The 22,521-nt window shown below is 39.3% G+C and overlaps 1 protein-coding gene across 1 annotated transcript in view; it reads right to left on the bottom strand.

Annotated features, from left to right (window-relative positions):
* The window catches only part of SLCO6A1 (solute carrier organic anion transporter family member 6A1), a 138,109-nt gene that overhangs the window by 74,152 nt on the left and 41,436 nt on the right, over positions 1-22,521 (bottom strand). Inside the window, exons 2-3 of the mRNA XM_062211958.1 lie at positions 11,949-12,485; positions 2,251-2,511 (exon numbers count right to left, since the gene is read on the bottom strand). Coding sequence (XP_062067942.1) covers positions 2,251-2,511; positions 11,949-12,485 — 798 coding nt within the window. The remainder of the gene's footprint in view (positions 1-2,250; positions 2,512-11,948; positions 12,486-22,521) is intronic.

Below are 22,521 nucleotides of genomic sequence, written 5' to 3'. Positions count from 1 at the left end.
AAAAAGAAGAAGAAAAAAGAGATCAGTATAGCAACAAATTCAGTTTTGTAAAACTTTCATTCCTTTGTGAAACCAGTGGTTACGAATGTTATACTACTATAATTGTAATGAGTTGTGATCACTTTAAAATTTTCTGTATATGGGTGGCATGTTCATTTTTACATTCAGCTGCTGTTTATATACGCTGTCTTATATTCCCACTAACCTTGGGTCATTTTGTTTTTCACTTTTTAAACTTCTTATTCAGTGAAATATTAAGCCTTTTTACTATAATGTAAATTTAAACATGTTATCTCAAAAACTAAAAGAAAACAAAGAAAGGGAAAAGGGACGGACAGAGAGAATATCATTATATTTCTAGAATTTTATCTACAAACCACACTGAATCTTTAAAAACTAATTACAGATTTTAAAAAAGAAATATTCAAAAAATTTTCTACCAAAATAAATTTAAATTATATTTTTTCATGAACATTTTGAGGATCCCTCATACACATTGGTTGAGGCACAGAAATTGAAGGTCAACCTATCATCAGTATGGAAAACTATCGTGATTTTGAAGGGGAAATAGGGGCAAATGGACTTCACCAAGGTTCAAACAACTCATAAGGGAAGCTTAGTGTAACAGGTAACTGACTGGAAAATAAAAGCAGAGGGCAGAGTAGGAGTAAAAACATTCAGGAGATATTCAGAAAAGAGAAGGGTGGAAGAAAAAGAATCACCTAAGAGAATGTAAACATGTCAGTGTGTGTGTGTGTGTGTGTGAACTACACGTGAATACAGAAAAAGTCATTGTGTAAGAATTAAATTTCAAACACAATAAGTGAAATATATGCAAAGAGAGGTGTAGGAAATGAGCACTTCTGTAGCAAAGACTGTTTATTTCTCCTACTCTAGTACAAATGAGAGGCACCCAATAAATATACTAAATAGGTATTGTTAGATAATTCTGTGCTAATAGTCACTAACAAAATATATATATAATCTAAAGAAAACACAAAAGGAAGATTGTGCTAATTCTACTCCCATGATTCATATTGAGATCTGATTAGCATTTTTAAGATGTATTAAACAGTGTTTTCTAACTTTTAACCCTTTCTGACCAGACCAAGGTTTAGGGTAACAAGAATGACATGTTTTCTATCCCACTCTTCCTATAAGTCATCTTCCAATTCAACAAGCTGTCAAGCTATTCTTTTTTTTTTTTTTTTTTTTTTTTGGACAGGCAGAGTGGATAGTGAGAGAGAGAGACAGAGAGAAAGGTCTTCCTTTTTGCAGTTGGTTCACCCTCCAATGGCCGCTGCGGCCAGCACATCATGCTGATCCGAAGCCAGAAGCCAGGTGCTTCTCCTGGTCTCCCATGCGGGTGCAGGGCCCAAGGACTTGGGTCATCCTCCACTGCCTTCCTGGGCCACAGCAGAGAGCTGGCCTGGAATAGGGGCAACCGGGATAGAATCCGGCACCCCAACCGGGACTAGAACCCAGTGTGCAGGTGCCACAAGGCGGAGGATTAGCCTGTTAAGCCACGGCACCAGTCGAAGCTATTCCATAAATACAATGAAACTGTTGGAAATATCTATGAGAGTATTTTTAAATGTGCATTATGAAAAAGTTATGTGTGACTTTCAAAGGTTTTTCTTGCACCAAATTGAAATTATGTTTTAATTCCACTTTTCCTTGAATGTCTACAAGCACTCTCATTTATGCATATCATATGCCTCACAGACTGACATAACAACATATTATTTAACATTGACTACACAGGATATAAATATATTAATATATTACAGTTGTCCCTTGGGCCCCTGAACCCACATGGGGGACCTGGAAGAAGCTCCTGGCTCCTGGCTTCAGATCGACCCCGTTCTAGCATTTGTGGCCTTCTGAGGAGTGAACCAGTAGATGGAAGACCTCTCTCTCTGTGTCTCTGCCTCTCTGTAACTCTGCCTTTCAAATAAATAAATAAATAAATAAATATTTAATAAATGAATGAACAGTTTCACAAAATAATTATCCCAAAATATTCTTTCTCCTTTCTAGGTCCATCTATTATATGAAAGGGTATATGAATATTATATATATGTTTAAAGAGAGTCACAATTAATAGGGATACTTTGTCATATAAACCTGTGTGGATGGATAGATGGATGGATATACAAACAGACAGACAGGTATTACAATCTTTTTAAAGTTCCAATGATTTAAATGAGTATTGATTTGGCATATGTCATTATATTTTTAAAATCTTACCTTCAATGTTTAGCTTCGATTGATTGTTTTCACCACGCAAGTGCGGAAGACCAAGTAAAATTGATCCAAGTCCTATGAAGAAGGAGGAATATGCAGTCCATTTTGTTCTGTTTCCTCTCCCTCCATAGTATGCTATTAATATTGCTACCAGGCAAGATGAAATATCATAGCTGGATGTCAGTACTATACTTTCAAAAGTTTTCAGATGATAGTTCTTCTGAAAATTGCTAATGCTCAGATCTACAAGACCAAACACAATACCTAAAATGTAAAAAGGAACAAAAGAAAGCAATAATGTACTTTTTAAGATACAAAAAAAGATCACCATTATAAATATGATAAAGTAAAACTTAATTTAACCTGATTTATATTTGTTTTACCTCATTATGAAAGTTTAAAACCTGTAAGCACATAATGGTTCCCTTTCTAAAACGCTAATAGGACTTAACCTCTATGAAATTTTGCTAATTAAATTTTTAAACCAATTTTTAAGCTATCTCTACAAGCAATTTCCTAAAGAATACTAATTGTATAAACTCACCTCACTGAGTATTATTTACTATAATATATATTTTAGTTATTAAAAATTAGTAAATGATACATTAAATTTTTGTTTATATGTCACCTAGAATAGAAAATATCAAAATAGTTGAGGTCCTACACGTTCTTTTCTTTCCCTTCTGTAACCAGTATCCTGTATTCGAAATTTTCCATTTCTATGTTTAACATTTTCATCACAATATACACCCCCTCAAACAGTAGAGATACGTTTTTCCTTTTCTTTAATATTAAATAAATGGCACCATACTATGTGCATTTCTATCACTTGGCACCCAAACAGGAGAAAAATAGCCAGACTAAGTGTTTGAAAAAAAATTAAATTGATCTCCATAATGAAAAGGAAAAGTGGTTACTAGTCAAAATTCATCTTTTTTTTTCTTCTTCCTCTTTTTTTTTTTTTTTTTTTGACAGGCAGAGTTAGACAGTGAGAGAGATAGAGAGAAAGGTTGTCCTTCTGTTGGTTCACCCCCCAAATGGCCACTATGGCCAGCACGCTGCGCTGATCCGAAGCCAGGAGCCAGGTGTTTCCTCCTAGTCTCCCATGCGGGTGCAGGGCTCAAGCACTTGGGCCATCCTCCACTGCCTTCCCTGGCTATAGCAGAGAGCTGGACTGGAAGAGCAACCAGGACAGAACCGGTGCCCCAACCGGGAGTAGAACCCAGGGTGCTGGCGCCACAGACAGAGGATTAGCCTAGTGAGCCGCGGTGCCAGCCACTAGTCAAAATTCATAACATCTATGTAACCATAGTTGCTGTAGCATGGGCTGCTGCTATTGTTGACAGGGTAGTCACGACCTCTTTTTGTAGGATCCTGGGGCCCACATGCTCCCTAATGCTGTGACAGCCGGCTCACAACCACCAGCTGCTTCTGCTGCTACAGCCAGACCCCACGAGCACAGTGCTACTGATGGAAGTACCTACGTTGCTTCTGCTGCCAGGAATAACCAGAGAAAAGGGGGAGGGAAGGAAAGAGGCTTCCCTCTGCCCCTTTTCAAATCTACCACAGTCTCTCATTAGTAACCCCTACGTGAAAGCCAACAGGAATTCAGTGGTCATGGAAATAAGGAAAACAAGCTTTGCAGCCTGCTGCTCCCCTTACAAATAAGAGCAAGTCAAGAAGGAGGCAATGGAGGTTACAGCCAACAGACAAATAATGTGTACACTTCATCCTTGAAAGTACTATTTTCTCCTTTCGTCCCACGTCAACTTTCACACTAGATAAATATGCTTCCGACTGACGTTCGCGAACATGCTACCACTCTTTCCCCAAAACAAGAGACATAGCCCAGTCAGTCACTATATCCACTTTAGGCTAAGGTTGACAAAGCTTCCACCAACCAGAATAGATTCTCCTTAACCTAGAAGCTAAAAGTAACTGCAAGTTATTAAGCAAACATTATCACAGCCTGATTAAATTTCTTAGAGGTTGAATTGCCAGAAAAATCACAAGCCATACTTGTAACCTAAACTCACTTAACAGAACAATAGCAGCAGAAAACAAGAGGTTGAAACTTGACTGCACCAGGGAAAGAATTTTCTTCAACTCTCACTTTGGATGGGATCAAGGTGAATAATACAGGAAAGAAATAATTTCTGTCAGTCGCTGTCCATCTCTAGATTGGGAGATATTAGTTCTTCCTTCTAATTCAGGAATTCTCAGTAACACAGAAACAAATTTACAAAGCTACCTGCTTTATGTAAAATATGAATGGAAAAATGAAATAGGCAGAGATAAAATAAAGAATTAGAACACAACCATACATTGCTTAATGACTAGGAAATGCAACATCAGGTGATTTAATCTTTGTGCAACCATCATAGAGTATACTAATATTGCTATGACACCACTAGACAATGTAATTTTGCTGAGACAACTATCACATGCATTCTATCATTGACCAAACATCTTTGTGTAGTGTATGACTGTATATACATGCATAAACACGTATACACACAACAAATGTATATATATGTTTGCCTATGTACACATAAATAGGTAAGAGAAAAATCCATAGCTGCTACAAATTGTATTTCTCAAAATGGTTGTTAGATCACAGTCGATATTTAGAACTTTTTTCTTCCATTACTCACCCCATCTCTGCCCCTTGATCCCAGCTAACATACATATAGGTTGCTATCTCAAAGTAGATCCCTAATCCTATATGACAGCCCAAAAAAATTGTTGATCATTGTCTACTACTTGGGATCTTAGCTGAGTCTCCCATAGGCCATTATAATTATCAATAAGGCTAAGAGTTTTTGGTTATTGAGATATGAAGTAAGATCAGTAAATTCTATTAACATGATTCTCTGGCTATACTTCTTTTGCTATAAAATCAGTTCCTTGATTAGTAGTAATGCGATGGTAAATACGATCATGATGGTGGATAAGGCATTCATCAAGTCCGATTATGGTAGTGCTGGCAGAAATATGATGAAAAAAAAGGAGAACCTATATCCAAAGTAAGTATGTATTTCTCTGAAGAGATACTATTGCTCATTCCATAGCACAGGCAAAAATCCATAATCAAACCATCTCCAGGTAACTGATTTGTTTCACCAAAAAATAGGGTCATTTCCTAAACTGCATTGACTTTTCCTGGCTGCAAAGCAGCCACTCAGTAGTGCAATCAGCCAGCTCTGATGAAGGTAAGGCCATGCATTCAGCTATTGTGAGCCTCCATCTTCTATGTAGTTGTCCCTAAGAAAAAGAGGCCATTAAACAAGAAAGAATGTATAGGGAAAGAGGCAGGACCTCATTATTGAGAGCCTCCTCAGCAATGGATTTCTTTGGGTGATAACTCATCCCATCTAGAAAGACATAACATGATCTGGCCTTCCAAGCCACAAACAGTCAAACCATCAGGTAATGGTCAACATGGTATCTAGGCAACATGGACACTCCAATGTACTATTCAGTGTTTCATCCATTGAGAGGGTCTCCTTTTTCCTCTATTTTCAGGACCTCTCCTGATGGAACTATAATATTATCATATCATACTTCCACCTTCAAAACATAAACAGGCCCACCAAAAAACTTTGTCTCTTTGTTAATAAAGGGCTTTGCAAGTGAAGAAACTTTTCCTTCATTTTAGAAGAGGTAACTCTATATGATCCTTGATCCCAACTCACATTCGTAGATCCCAACTCACTCTACTATGCAACAAACCAGTTGTTCCCTAGAAACATCACCGAAGGGGCAGGATGTATCCTCCCAGGACAGACTTTCTGGGGATGCTGGCTCTAACTCTAATAGAGTCTGGAAACAATAAGGGGTGATGGGGAGGCTCAGGAGGTCAATTCAGTGTTTTTGAACAAGATATTATCTTCTCTTTAAATAAAAGAGAAATAGTTGTTCCTACTAGAAGTAGAGGTTAAGGAATTGGGGGTTCCAATCCTCAGATTCACCAAATTCTGCCTAAATGCCTTTAGCTCTAAAATAAGTACCCCAAGTTTGACATAAGGGATCTAATATGCCTATGAATTCAACTAATGTTGTAACTCTGGAATCTGTTTAGTACTATCAAAATAAACAGCATGTGGACAAATATGATGAGAGCCTTAGAGAACCCTGAAAGAAGCTCAGAAGCTTGCTAACCATGACCTAAACTTCTCATCATTCTGTAATTCCCAGTGCAGTCAGAAGCAGTCGGGCAAGCCCCAGGATCTTTGTAAAGTTCAAGTTTCTACTGTAGGAGTCTATTGTAGCAGCTATTTCATTTCCTAAAGTCCTGCCTTCAATAAGAACTTTGTTATTTAGAAATAATAACTTTATTATAGGCAATGTTTATAGCTCCTTTGTCGCTACAAGCCAAGGACTTCCATTGAACCATTTTCATGTGGTCAGTCATATCACTATGGCTCTTTGATAAATAGTAAATGTTAACAATGTGCAAGTCTTCAATTTTCCTAAATATGCCATGTGCTACATTTGAGGTCACTGTGTTAAAGGGGTTTATTGGAACATAAAAAAGCAAGGTCAAACAATAAAATTAATAAATGATGATAATATACACTATCCGATAAATGAAAATGCCATGGCTGCAAGAATGCTTAGACTATTCTCTTAGACTCTAACTTTATTTTTCAGGATCTATTACACATAGAAACATTACCAACAGGCAGCCTGGTGACCATGAATCTTGCATGCTGAAGCATGGGCCATGGCAAAGCTGGTGAACATACCAAGTGAATAGCAGAACCAGCAGCACCAAACACTTGCTCAACCACTCAGTATTGGGAAGAGTTAATTTTAGACACTTGATCCAGATCACTTTTGTTGACCAGGGAACCTTCCCTGAAGGTAAACTTTCATTAACACTATATGTAGACAGGATCTAGAGAGCTCCCTCTTCCTCCTCTCCCTCTTCCTCTCCCTCTCCTTCTCCTTCTCCCTCTCCCTCTCTCTCTCTATCCCTCTCTTCCCCTCCTCCTCTCCCTCTCCATGATAAATAAATCTTTTAAAAAATGGCTGACAATTTCTCAAAACCAATGAAAGATATCAAAGCACAGACTGAGGCAGCTCAGAGGAAGAAGCCAAAGGAGAATAAGTCATCGCATCTACACTTAGGCATATCATCCTCACACTGCAGAGCATTTACATGCAGGCACATGACCCTAGAATTGCAGGAAATTAAAACACCATAGGGCCAGCGCCACGGCTCACTTGGCTAATCCTCTGCCTGCGGCACCAGCACCCTGAGTTCTAGTCCTGGTTGGGGTGCCGGATTCTGTCCCGATTGCTCCTCTTCCAGTCCAGCTCTCTGCTGTGGCCTGGGAAGGCAGTGGAAGATGGCTCAAGTGCTTGGGCCCTGCACCTGCATGGGAGACCAGGAGGAAGCACCTGGCTCCTGGCTTCGGATCGGCACAGCACGCCAACCATAACAACCATTTGGGGGGTGAACCAACGGAAGGAAGACCTTTCTCTCTGTCTCTCTCTCTCTCATTGTCTAACTCTGCCTGTCCAAAAAAAAAAAAAAAATCACAAACACCATAACATTTACACCCAGGCAAATCACACTAAAAGTGCAGAATATTTTATCCAGACATATCATACTACAACTGTGTAAAATCAAAGACAGTGAGAGGCTGGCGCCACAGCTCAATAGGCTAATACTCCGCCTGCGGCACCAGCACACCGGGTTCTAGTCCCAGTTGGGGCGCCAGATTCTGCCCCGGTTGCCCCTCTTCCAGGCCAGCTCTCTGCTGTGGCCAGGGAGTACAGTGGAGGATGGCCCGAGTGCTTGGGCCCTGCACCCTATGGGAGACCAGGAGAAGCACCTGGCTCCTGCCTTCGGATCAGCGTGGTGTGCCGGCCGCAGCACAGCGGCTGCAGCGGCCATTAGAGGGTGAACCAATGGCAAAGGAAGACCTTTCTCTCTGTCTCTGTCTCTCTCTCTCTCACTTTCCTGTCAAAAAAAAAAAAATCAAAGGCAGTGAGAAAGGCTTGAAATAAGCCAAGGGGGGGGGGGGGGAATGAATTGCTCATCTGTCAAAGATCAAGGGTAAGAATCAGATAAATCCTGCAAGCAGAAAAAGACTGGGGTAAAATACTTAAAGCATTAAAAGAAAAAGAAATCAAGCTAGAATTCACCATCCAGGGAAATTATCTTTCAAAGGGATGGGAAAATACAGATCTTTTCAAACAGAAATTGGGGAAATTATAACAAGCAGATCTGCCAGTTAAGAAAAGTCAAAAGAATTTCTTCAGAAAAAAGGAGAAAATAATGTAAGTCACACAATCATATGTACATAAAGAAAGGAAGAATGTTAGAGAAGAATTAAGAAAACGTAGGAGTCCCATAGCCTTGGCAGCTCATGACAAGAGCCTTGGGTGATCACTGATGTCATAAATAAGAGTGTCAATTGTTAAATCAACAACAGGAGTCACTGTGCACTTACTCCTCATGTAGGATCTGTGTCAAAGTGTTGTATTATGAGAATTAATGGTAAAATAGTCTTAAAACAGTTCTTTATACTTTGTGTGTCTATGAGGTGCAAACTGTTGAAATCTGTACTTAGTTTATACTAAGTTGATCTTCTGTATATAAAGATAATTAAAAATGAATCTTAATGAAGAATGGGATGGAAGAGGGAGTAGGATATGGGATGCTTTGTGGGTGGGAGGGTGATTATGGGGGGAAAACCGCTGTAATCCAAAAGTTGTACTTTCAAAATTTGTATTTATTAAGTAAAAGTTTTCTTAAAAAAAAAAAGAAAAAGTAGGAGCCGCCATTGTGGCATAGCAAGTAAAGCCACTGCCTGCAGTGTTGGCATCCATATGGATACCAGTTGGAGTCCAGCTGCTTCATTTACTATCCAGCTCCCTGCTAAAGTATGTGGGAAAGCAGCAGAAGACAGCCCAGATGCTTGGGCTCTTACCCCTACTAAAGAGACAAGGAAGAAGTTCTTGGCTCCTGGCTTTGGCCTGACCCAATCTTGGCCATTGTGGTCATTTGGGGGGAGTGAACCAGCAGACAGAAGACCTCTCTTTCTCCTTTTCTCTCTCTCTGTCTCTCCCTCTCTCACTATAACTCAAATAAATAAAATAAATATTTAAAACAAGAATTTTTTGTTTTTCTTATTATTTATTGACCTAATCAATAACTGTTGGTTTGAACTAACAGCAGCAATAATGTCGTCATTGATTATTGCTCATAGGTAAGTGAAATGAATGATCAAATAAAAACACAGAATTATTAAAAATTTTATAATACTGCTAGAACTGGCCAGCGCCGCGGCTCACTAGGCTGATCCTCCGCCTTGCGGCGCCGGCACACCGGGTTCTAGTCCCGGTTGGGGCACCGATCCTGTCCCGGTTGCCCCTCTTCCAGGCCAGCTCTCTGAGTGGCCAGGGAGTGCAGTGGAGGACGGCCCAAGTCCTTGGGCCCTGCACCCCATGGGAGACCGGGAGAAGCACCTGGCTCCTGCCATCAGATCAGCGCGATGCGCAGGTCGCAGCGCGCCTACCGCGGCGGCCATTGGAGGGTGAACCAACGGCAAAAGGAAGACCTTTCTCTCTCTCTCTCTCACTATCCACTCTGCCTGTCAAAAAAAAAAAAAAAATACTGCTAGAACTGTACTTGCACAGCAAATTACAACTTTGAGCCAATATTAGAAATAAGAATGTTAAACAGCTTAACAGTAACCCACAGCTCTCGGACCAACTAGAAATAAGAATGTTATAAAATTAATAGTCCAAGTTGCCTTCTTAAGATAGACATTTAAGAGAAAAATAATCTCAAAGTGTTTAGAACAAAGGAGAGAAGAATACAAATCAGAAGGAAATAATGAAACACACCACAAATAGACTAGCCATGTAGAAAGAACAATGGAACAATAAGCTGGGGAAGCAGTAATTAAAATAAAACTACAGTGACTTTATTAATACCAGGAAAAATAGCCTTTAAAACAAAAAACTGTTACTGCTACTCCACTGAATCCGAGAACCCATCTCAATGACAATATCCCTTACAATCTCATCTGGCCTAAAAGAAGAGCAAACACAAAGCTTTCCAAAGAAGCAAATCCTGCTCTAATAAATGCACCTCTCAGTGCCTTAGAGAAGGGAGTATTTTCTTGGCTTTTTTTTGTGGAATATAACTGGAAAAGAGATGAGAGAGATTATGCGAGTAACAAGTAGTATGTCTAGTCAACATCCCTGTCTTCCCAAATCTTTGTATTCCCTACTCCACATCATGCCATATTATTTACTCTAGCCAAAGAGTGGGAGGCAACCTAGATATCCAGTCAACTTCTGAGTGGATAAAGTGTGCCAATTCCATACAATGGGATGCCACTAACACAGAACAACCTGTTAATACACACAAAGTTGCTGAATCTCAAAAGCACCAAGCTATCAAAAGAAGGCAGACACAGAAGACTAGACAATCTATGAATCCACGTATATGAATTTCTAGAAAATGCAGGTGAGCAGGTCTCTTGATACCTCAGGTGTGAGATGGAAGCTGGAACAGACTGCAAAGGAATACAGACAGAAAGACTAAAGCGTCACTGCACTGATGGTTGCACACCTGTATTTATTTACTAAAATTCAATTGCATCATTTTTAAAAGGGTGAATTTTTATGGTAGATAGATAATATTTATGTAAAGCAAAGGGGAGAAAGAAAAGGAGGAAAGGAAAGAAAGAGACAAGTTGATAAATAGATAAACACAGAGACATATCATTTTTATGAATGGAAGTCTCAGTATGATGCCCAAACTGAGCTAATGGCCTGTATATAATCAGGTTAAGTGATGGTGCGAAACCCATTCAATAGCAACTGCTTGCTCAGAAACCTACTGTTCACTGCCCACTGAAAAATGGGAGTGCATTAAGTGAGATAATGCTTGCAGCTCTTTCTCCCCACCCAGCAGGCTGGGGAGGGTCCTCTGGGGAGCCTCTCAGAGTTCTCAGGCTCCTCTTCAAATGGAGCCACAATGTGTCTTTTCCTCCTTTTCTTACTCTTTTATGCACTCAATGTGTATTTTTGGTTTGCCTTGTTTGGAATACGTATTTACTGACTGTTTCTCTGCCCTGGTCACTCCATCAGGGCCTGGGAAGAGGCAGTGAATAACAGAAATACTATTTATCCTGTTTTGATGCTAAGAAATCATTAGGCAGCCAATCTTGTCATTTAGGATTCAGAAACAAAGTGTGCAGGCCCCTGCTCATTTCCTTATTCTCAAAGTCCCTGGCCATCAGATAGTTGGCCCACCCAACTATCACGATTTAATTCAATCATCTCTCCCTCGGAGAATTTCCTTTGAGCATCCCAAGACAAATAAATGACAGTTTCTTTGTTCTTATCACATGGTTCACGTGCAGCTTTTTCACTGGCTCCCAATGCTTTAAATAACTCAACAGCCCCTCAACCTAGCCAACCCATCCACAGACCTGGCCCCTTCCCCCCCAACAACGTGTCACTGGGGCGGCCCAGGAGGAGCTGCAACCACAGGAGCCCTACCTGAAAGTGCCAGGGGTCAATTGCTTCACTATTCCGCCCACAGCTTGAGAACAGAGACCCAAGCCTCCTGCTGGAGCCATCACAGGGCGTCCTCGCCCATCCTACCGGCCTCTGGGCGCTGGCTGCCTCCCCCCTGCCCTCCCCAGGAGGCCCCTGCCCCTCGGGCCCACCTTGAGAGGAGACCAGGATGAAGTAGATAACCATGAAGCAGCGAATGTCATTCAAACGCTGACAGCACGGGGAACTGACACAGCCCAGTCCGCAGGAGCCCTCCTCCGGGCTCTGTTCCGGCTCTGGGAGCGTCTCCGTCTCCGGAGCAGGGGGCCGCTCTCTAATTTCGATATTGCCCAACCTCATCACGCTGAGTGGGAACAGGTAGGGAGGTTTCTTCCAGGCCTTTGGGGTCTCCCTGGCGCCCTCAGCCTTGGGGCGACCTGCCAAGGCCTTGGGCTCCACATGAGATACCGATCCTCTCCTGGCCCCAGGCATGGCACCAACCAGGGGGATCAGGGCCCCTGGCCTTCCGCCGCCAGCAGCGACTCCAAGACCACGGGACGTGGGCTTCGCAGGGCTGGGCCACAACGGGTACCTGCAGCCCGAGCCCGCCCGCACCAGAACGCTGCTCCGTTGCCCTGGGAGAACGTCCAGGCCCTCTCCTCCTTCCGGGGCAGGGCGGGGGAGGGGATGCAGGAAGTCCTCTCTGCTGGCTGCGAACCGGAGAGCACCAGACCAGCGCAAATGGAAGTGCCATAGGTCAGTCCTTGGGCCCCTGCACCCACGTGGGAGACCCGGAAGATACTGGCTCCCGGCTTCCGATCGGCCCTGCTCTGGCCATTGCGGTCATCTGGGGAGTGAACCAGCAGATGGAAGACCTCTCGCTCTCACTCTCTCTCTCTCTCTCTCTCTCGCTCTCGCTCTCGCTCTCGCTCTCTCTTTGTGTGTGTGTGTGTGTGTAACTCTGACTTTCAAAATAAATAAATAAATCTTTTTAAAAAATTAAATAAATGGTCTAAACACTCCATCAAAAAAGCAAAGATTCAGGCTGATATTTGGCATAGTGGTTAAGATTCCATATTAAGATCGCTACATCCCGTTTTGGAGTACCTGGGTGCAAGTTCGGGCTTTTCTCAGGACTCAAACTTCCTTCTAAAGCATACACTGGGAAGCAGCAGGTGATGGCACAAGTAGTTGAGTCCCTACCACCCATGTGGGAGAACTGCTTTGAATTCTGAGTTCTTGGCTTCTCCTTGATGCAGTTTTGGCTGTTGTAGGCAGCTAGGGAGTAAACCATCAAATGGGAGATCTGTGTGTGTGTGCATGTGCCTATTTTTGTCTTTCAAGTAAATAAATGAAATTTTTTAAATATTGTTAGATGGATACAAAAAGAGCAAATTCATGGGCATACATATGGACAAGAATGTCAATCTGAGTACAAAAGCATTCCACAAGAAAATGAAAATGATCCGAAAAGAGTATTCCTGTAGTAACACAGCTGAAAAATGCATAAACCAAAAACTGGTAGAACTAAAAGAAAAATGCTTGCAGGCAAATCCACAGATGTAGGTGGCAATTTTAACCTCTTTCCCAGGAATTGATAAACCAATACTCACAAATCACAAGGACATAGAAAACTTGAACAGGAGTGTCAACCAACTTGACCTATTGACATTTTTATATATTCTACCCAACAACAGGAGACTACAAATTATGTTTTGGCTAGGTCATATTCTCAGTCATACTTAAATATCAACCAAATTTAAAATGTTAGCATCATATCAAATGTGATCTCTGACAGCAGAATTTAACTAAAAATCAATAAGAAAGATCAATGATCAATGCTAGTTTAAAAGTGGTTAGAAGTTCAAACAAAAGCCTGTGCAAACAAGGTTCTAACTGGGAGCTCCTTGACAAGCATTGTTGGTGAAACATTGACTCCCAGGTTGGTTTATCCAGACCATTACTCCTTGCTCTAAGTCCTGTATCTGAAGAGTTATTTTTGAATCGTGTTAGCAAAAGACTCACTATTTTGTTCACTTATAATTGGTTATAACCTCATGAGCCTCAGAAAATTGCCCTCACTTCTACATTTGCCTTCAGATCACTGGCTGTACCAGAAATACTTAGCCTTGACTTCATATTAGAAATACTTGAGGAAGATAAAGGTTTGAATATCCAGGTCTGTTGTTTCAGAATCTCGGAGTGTTAGACTCAGGAATGATTTCTTTCAAAAATTTCTCACTAATTCCAGTGTGCTGACAAGCTTGAGAACCACAGATGTGGATGATGCAGCCTCTACAGGCCACTTTGAAACAGCGAAAAGACTGCAAAGACTGTTGTGGACAAAGAGGGAAGGGAGAGCCTCAAGAAAGCATTTAATGATGAACCATAGGATCCTTCAAACTTCCTTTCTTCTTGTGGTCTTGACCCCATGCTTCCAATAGTAAATATGAATCTTACAATCTGAAATATCAAATTCCTAAAATAATTCAATAACATCTGTTCAAAAGAGCTTGTCTGTACTTTTCACTAAGTAGATATTTTGGTTGGAGAATGGGTTAAGAGAAAGTGACAATGAAATGGAAAGGGAGGACTAAAAGAACCACAAATGAAAACAGGTACCACGTGGGCAAAATTAGCTTTCAGGATTGTGTGCACTATCAGTTTTCAAAATGCTTCTTGTCCCTTACAGATAATACTAAGATTCAGTTGGTAGTTGAACATTTGCATAAAGACTTGTCTTCAAAATACTCACAGTGTATAGAAATGTTTCCGTTACCCTTTAGAACCAAACTGATCAGGGACGTTATCTCTTTTCCCTTCTTTCCTCCTACCTTCCTTCCCCTTCTCCATTCCTTCACCTTTGCAGGATCATTTTTCATTTGACAGAAATACCATTTGGGGTGATCTCTATATATGCAGCTCAGACCCATGACTGAGCACATTCCATGAGCTGTCAACCTTTCTTGACCCTGTTGAAACAACCAGGTTGTTTTGATCAGGGAGCTTCCTCCCAGTAGAGTCACAAAGGGAATTCTAAATTTCTCCAGTTAAGCTAACATTTAAACCCAAAATATTTTTTCTTGGATCAGTGAGTTTTTGAGGTTAACTCATTAGAACATTTTCATTTGTCCTTATTCTAGAACTAAGTAACCTTGTGTTTTTCCATCCTTCATAACCTTTTCTGTTCCAGGAATACAGTTTTGACTTGAGATATCTTTTTTTTTTTTAACATATTTACGTTTTTCAACTTTCCTTATTACTGTTATCAACATTTCTCATGTGATTCCAAAGGACTCTTGTCTGACTATTTAGGACAGTGAAGTGGTAATTTTTGACAAAATACCACCAGATAGGGCTACTGAAATAGAACATTAGTTACAACGAAAGTGACTGGTTTCAGTTCAGAAAGCAGATTTTTGGCTAGTGATCTAAAGCTCTTCCCTGTGATCCAGAGCACGTGTTCATTGTAAAGAAGGAAAGCTATCCATTCATCTGCACAGAGCCTTGTAAATTTGAGCAAGAGTCCACCCTGTATTTCTGTGTAGCTTTCTTTCATAACCTTTATTAAATGGCAACTTAAGTATAATTTTTGTAAATTTTCAAAAAGAAGCATTTGAAAAAACAAGCCAGTCTGTTCATCCCCCTCAAATCTTGAGTTGAATTATATAGCAGTAAATATACACTAAAATCTTTAAAGATACTCTATACTTAACTACAAATGCAGCTTTGTATTCAAATAATAGATTGAGTCTAGTAAATGGCAGTTATTAAAAAATCGAAGATAATAACTATATAACAAACAAAAAAAAAAGAACTTAATACTTTACCCTTTTAGTATTTTTTATGTTCTACTTAAAACTATTGGTTGAGGCCGGCGCCGTGGCTTAACAGGCTAATCCTCCGCCTTACAGCGCCAGCACACCGGGTTCTAGTCCCGGTCGGGGCACCGATCCTGTCCCGGTTGCCCCTCTTCTAGGCCAGCTCTCTGCTGTGGCCAGGGAGTGCAGTGGAGGATAGCCCAAGTGCTTGGGCCCTGCACCCCATGGGAGACCAGGAGAAGCACCTGGCTCCTGCCATCGGATCAGCGCGGTGCGCCGGCCGCAGTGCACCTACCGCGGTGGCCATTGGAGGGTGAACCAACGGCAAAAAAGAAGACCTTTCTCTCTGTCTCCCTCTACTGTCCACTCTGCCTGTCAAAAATAAATAAATAAATAAATAAATGGAGCTTCTAAAAAAAAAAAAAAGCAAAACTATTGGTTGAACTCTGTAGTTAATACACAATTATTCTTAGGCGTTTAATTAATGCTATAACTAGTACTCAAATAGTATTTTACACTTTGTGTTTCTGTGTGGGTGCAAACTGTTGAAATCTTTACTTAATATATGCTAAATTGATCTTCTGTATATAAAGATAATTGAAAATTAATCTTGATGTGAATGGAAGAGGAGAGGGGGTGGGAGAGGGGAGTGTTGTGGGTGGGAGGGAAGTTATGGGGGGGGGGGAAGCTATTGTAATCCATAACCTGTACTTTGGAAATTTATGTTCATTAAATAAAATAAAAAATAAATAAATAAATAAACTTGCTTTAAAAAAATAAATAAATAAATAAAATCGGAGATACTACCTTTGGAATTAGAAACCTAACACAAGATCCACCTGCCACAATAAGTAACCAAACATCTTTAACAAGTCAACTGAGTCCTCTGAACCCAAAAAAATCCTTATTTTATTTATAAATGAGGATTCTCTCTGCCTTATATATCTCACAAGTATGTTGTGAAAATCAGAGGTAATAATATAAATGAAAATGAACCAAATCTGTAAAATTGTTAAATTTCAAACTTGTAAATATCATAATTAAACTACAACATAATTTAATTAAAATAAAACCTAAAATATTTTAAAATAATCACAATTTTTTCTTCCAGTGTTTACTGCTTGGGTTTATTTCTGGCTTAGAATTATCTCATTGTTTACCACACTAAAATCCTACAAGGTAAACTGCTTTCTTAGTATAATGTTTCCATTTCTAGAATCTATGATAACTTCTTGGTTTTCAAAAAGTGAAAACAAAGAGAAAGCAAAGAAGATAACTATAGTTTGTTGTGTTCCTATTCCCTATATATCAACATGCTTGAAATTGACATTTCTCTTGGTTTTTCATGACTCAGGGAAGTTAAGTCCTTTCTTCAAGGGGAAAAAAAAAAACAGTACAGGGAGGCGGTTGGAATTCTAGCTTTGTTCTAATTCAGTGCTGCCCTCCCACCCTCACCCCGCCCACAGACATCCAGAGATCATTTGCAATGTCTAAAGACATTACAAATGTATTGACGAGATCATGTAGTATTTGACTTTCTGTAACTGGCTTTTCTTACTTAAGATAATGTCCTGAAGATTCATCTATGTAGTTACAAATGGCACTATTCCTTTTCAGAGGCTAAACTATAAAAACATACATATAAATATATAATGTATTTAACATTTTTTTTGTCATCCATACATCAATGAACACTTTTGTTATTTCCATATCTTGGCTATTGTGAATAATGCTGCAAGAACATGGAAATAAAGGAGTTTCCTTAAGATTGTGATTTTTATTCCTTTGGATATATATCCAAGAGTGGAATTAGTAGATCAAATGGTTGGTTCTATTTTTAATTTTTTGAAAACCTCCCTGTTGCTTTCCAAAAATGACTATTCCAATTTACATCCCTTATCAATGGTATAAGGGGTCACCATTTCTCTACATCCTCAGCAACACTGAACAACTGTAATTTAAAAGTTTCTATAAGTCACCTTAAAAATAAAAGGAAACAGGTAAAATTAATTTGAACAACATATTTCACTTTATTTCAACTATATGTCCAAAATATTATCATTTTAATACATTATCAATATTTTAAAGTTTTTATTAATGAGATATTTTACATTATTCTTTCCTATGAAGTCTTACATATTTAGTGTGTGTTTTTGTATCTGCAGCATACGTCAGTTTGGACTGGTCACATTTCACATGCTCAATGGCCGGGGGTGACTGGTGACCGCCCTAAAGGAGAGAATGATTACAGAAGTTCCTTCCTAGTTCTCAAAAGTTAAGTTTATAAGTTATTGTAGAGCTAGAATCTGTTAACTAACAGAAGTGACATCTTTTAATTATTAATTCCTTAACTGTAGCCTCATTAAATATTTTACTAGCAAATTATTGCTTTTTCTATTTTTATAATAAATTTATTTTTTAAAGCCAGGATAAATGACTTAATTATATCTTTATAATATAAATATTTATTCAGTTTCATATACATATGTTTATATTTACTTAAGATGTATATGTATTACACATATGTATACACGAGATATATATTTATATCCATTATATAAGCATGCATATGTTTTCTACGTGTTTTACATATTATGTATTTGCATATGTTTAGCATATGCTCATATGTTAACTCAGATATATATTTTTTCAGATATACATTTAGTCATGAGATTTTTACTACATAATAGAGGACACTATGATCCAGCCACCAGAATTATAGTCTATGTAATTAAGAAATAGTGGGGAGCCAGCTCTGTGACACAGTGGGTTAAAGCCCTGGCCTGAAGCGTTGGTATCCCATATGGATGCCGGTTCTAGTACCAGCTGCTCCTCTTCCGATCCAGCTCTCTGCTATGGCCTGGGAAATCAGTAGAAGATGGCCCAAGTCCTTGGGTCCCTGCACCCATGTGGGAGACCTGGAAGAAGCTCCTGGCTCCTGGCTTCAGATCAGTTCAGCTCCAGCCATTGTAGCCATCTGGGGAGTGAACCACATGGATGGAAGACCTCCCTCTCCTTGTCTCTGTAACTCTTTCAAATAAATAAAATAAATCTTAGGAAAAAAAGAAAGAAAGAGTGGGTATTTGCCTTCCACACTGAACCTTAGTAAACATCACACTTTCTCCGTCTTCATGCAACAACACAATGTTTGATAGAGTTCCATGGCATGACATCACAATCACTTATTTAATCATTTCCATACTGATGGCTACTGAGTTGTTTCCAAGTTTTGCTCCAACTAAATTAAAATTAATATATCTTTGTGTATTTTCCTAAAATATCAACCCCTGATTTTGTAGAAAATGTGAAGAGTTGCAAAACACATTCCACTTCTGAAAATACTACATGTGGAGGCCCACGTTGTGGCACTGCCTGCAACGCCAGCATCCCATATGGGTGCCGGTTTGAGTCCCAGCAGCTCTACTTCCAATCCAACTGCCTCTGGTGTCCTGGTAAAAGCAGCAGAAGATGGCCCAAGTACACAGGCCCTGCCACTCACGTGAGATACCCAGATGATGCTCCTGGCTACTGACTTCAGCCTGGCCCAACCGCAGCCTGTTGTGTTCATCTGGGGAGTGAACCAGCAGATGGAAGGTCTTTCCTCACTCTGTAATTCTGATTTTTAAATAAATAAATAAATATTAAAAGAAAGAAAGAAAAGATTGAAAGTGAAAAAATTGTCTTTGGGCCTAGAAAAGCATGGATATTGCAATCATTTTGCATGTTTTCTCGAAGTTAAAAGGTTACTATCCCATGAAACTTCAATACACACATTGAAATAGAGCTACCAGCTAAGCAGTACCTGATGAGTTTAGCGTTCCAAGAGCTTAATTCAAGAAACTTCCTTGAATTAGACAATTTATGAGATGCTATTATATATTTTCCACATAATATCTACTTCAGCTAAAACTTCTAATATGTAGGAAGAGCTACTCATTTTAATGGTAGTTCATATAACCATTTTAGAAAGTGAGTCAGTAAAATAGAGAACTTGATGGTGCAAATTACCACAATGTGGCTTAAAGGAGTGACCTGTGTTAAACTGTTTTCTCTTAGTAAGCAGTCCTCATTTGCTTAACTTCCCTGAAAACTGATTCTTGCTCACTCTCTCATTGAGAATATGCTTTTATTAGTTTCTAATACGCTGCCTCCCACAATTATGTTGTCAAACATGATATATTCTACACAAAATATAAGATCTGCAAGTTCTAAGCTAAAGTATATTAAGTATGCCAGTGCTATAAATACTATTTTTTTGATGATTTACAGGTTTTTTTACTTTGTATTTTCTTTTCCTTTTGGCTTGTTTTCAATTGCTTTAGTTTATAGACATTAGAAAACTAACCTCTATATAAATGAAATGTTACATAATTTTTAACACTTGGAGGAAAACAAAGGAAGCAGGAAGGAAGGAAGCATCATTGTAGAGAATAAAGCACAGACTTTGGATCCTGCACCACTGCTTAGTTACTCTTTGATTTGGGGTAAGTCTTTCATTCCGACCCTAAGTTCATCATTGGTAAAATGAGGATAATAATTAGCCATTTGGATAATCAGGGTGAGGATTAGAAACAATAGATTAAAAGTGTCTAGCCCCATTCCTGGCATAGTAGGCACTTAAGGAATTGTTTTTCAAATGATCAGAATCATGAACCACTACATTATAGAAAGCAGCTAACATGAGTAGCTCTGTACAAGTTGTGTCCCCAGTCAGGAGGTAAAAATTGACTCAGTTGAAGGGGAAATTTACTGGCAGTGAAAACAGTGGTTGCTTTGATTTGATTGGAACACATCATGTACATTTGTGGCAATGTCACACTTTACTTCATTGATTCCTGAAGGTGTTGTTACTCTAAAATTTTTTAATGTTAAAAAAGATGTAAATGCTAACCAAACTGATTTGGCCATCACTCATTGAATATGTATCAAATTATCACATTGTGTCCCACAATTAATTAATCAAGTATATAAAATTATATCAGCAAACATCATCACCGAAGGTCATAGAGAAAGGGCAACACTTGAGATTGTCCTTAACCAGCTGATAGAATTTGAACTTAAACAAGTAGTAATGTTTGCAAGAAACACAACATCCCAAATTAATGTGTGCTGTGAGGTACATATGAGGTAAGGTTTAAGACACTTAGAAAGAGAATTAGCCCCTGTGATAGGCTTCCTGAAACAGCTTCAGTGACAAAAACTATTCTGAAAGAGAAGTATCTAGACCAAAACAGAAATAATATGCAGATACCCAAAAATGGCTCCCTGATTGAAATCTTTGTGGGAAAAAGGAACTAAAACTGGAAGAGCTGAGGTCCAACAATCAAGAAATGTGTGATGATGAATTAAACATGTTTCTCTTTACTCTTTTACTAGTGAAGCCAGGAATTTCAGTGCATAAAATGGTAGAGTAGATTAGAGTTGGAGATACTTCGAGGATACTTCAAAAACTTTGTGGAAAATGGAATTAAAATAAGTTTATTCTGTGGGGTGAGCATGTGGTGCAGTAGCTAAGTCATCCCTTGAGAACACTGCCATTGGGAGTGCCTGCTTGAGTCGTGGCTTCTCCACCTACAATTCAGCTTCCTGATGATGTGCATCCTGGAAGGCAGCGGATGATGGGAGAAGTTTGTGCATCGCTGCCAATCACACAGGGACCATGGTGGAGTTTCAGGCTCCTGACTTTGGCCTGGCCCAGCCCTGGCTGTTACAGGCATTTGAAGAGTGAACCAAAGGATGGAAGATTTCTCTCCATCTGTCCTCTCTACCTATCAAATAAAAAGAAAAGAAAATAATAAAATTTAAAACACAAAGATGAGCTCATTTTGGTTAAAAAATGAGATCTATACATAGTTTTTAATAGTATATATTCAAAATGTACTTTTTGAAGACCCCTCATAGATCATTCAGGAAAACAAATGGATTTATATACTGCTGAAAGAGAAGTAAAATGATGAAAAAAGTCATTTAGAAACTTTCTGCTAGAGATAATGCACTTTTAAAATAATCTCTGGTTTAAAACCATTTAGAATTTTTGCTAGGATACAAGTTATAGTTTTGAGAACAAATAAAACAATAAAAATTAAACATTATTGCTGAAGAGAGATTGTTCTTTTCAAATTATTTATTTGATTTGTTTTTATTTGAAATGGAGGGTGAGGGGAGAGACCTTCCATTTCCTGGTACACTTCCCAAATGCCTGCAACAGCTGGAGCTGAGTCAGCCCAAAGCCAGGAGACTGGGACTCAATCTGAATCTCCCATTACAGATGGTAGCGACCCAACTACTTCATTCCTGTCTCCCACTAGCATGTGCATCTCAAAGTGGCATCTTAACCATTGCATCAAACTCCTGCCCTGAAAAATTATTCTGACACTTGTTAAAATAAGGTTTTGGGGCCAGCATTGTAGCATAACAAATAAAGCTGCTGCCTATGAGACTGGCATCCCATATAGGTACAAGTTTGACTTCCAGCTGCTCCACTTTTAATTCAGTTCCTGTTAAAAGCCTGGGAAAAACAGTGGAAGATTGCCTAAGAGCTTGGGTCCCTCCCGCCCTGAAAGAGTGGAGACCTGGAAGATGCTCCTGGCTCCTAATCTCTGCCTGTTCCAGTCAGCTAATTCCACCATCTAGGGAGTGAACCGGCAGATAGAGGTGCTCTCTCTCTCTCTCTCTCTCTCTCTCCCTCTGTAACTCTGACTTTCAAATAAATAAATCTTTAAAAAATAATTTTTGTTCAAAACTGTTGCAAACAGGGAAAGAAATTGTGCTTCATTTTGAATACAACAAATACAAGTGGCAATTTATAGTCAAAGATCAGAATGAGGGCTTGTCTTAGTCCATTTATTGTTGCTGTAGCATAATACCACAGACTAGAAAATTTGTAAAGAAACAAAATTCATTTCTCGTAGTTCCAGAAGGTGAG

The sequence above is a fragment of the Lepus europaeus genome, chromosome 15 (assembly GCF_033115175.1).
Source record: "Lepus europaeus isolate LE1 chromosome 15, mLepTim1.pri, whole genome shotgun sequence".
NCBI classification, from domain to species: Eukaryota; Metazoa; Chordata; class Mammalia; order Lagomorpha; family Leporidae; genus Lepus; species Lepus europaeus.
The sequence above is the reverse complement of the archived record's forward strand: the minus strand, read 5'-3'. Positions and strand labels throughout refer to the sequence as shown.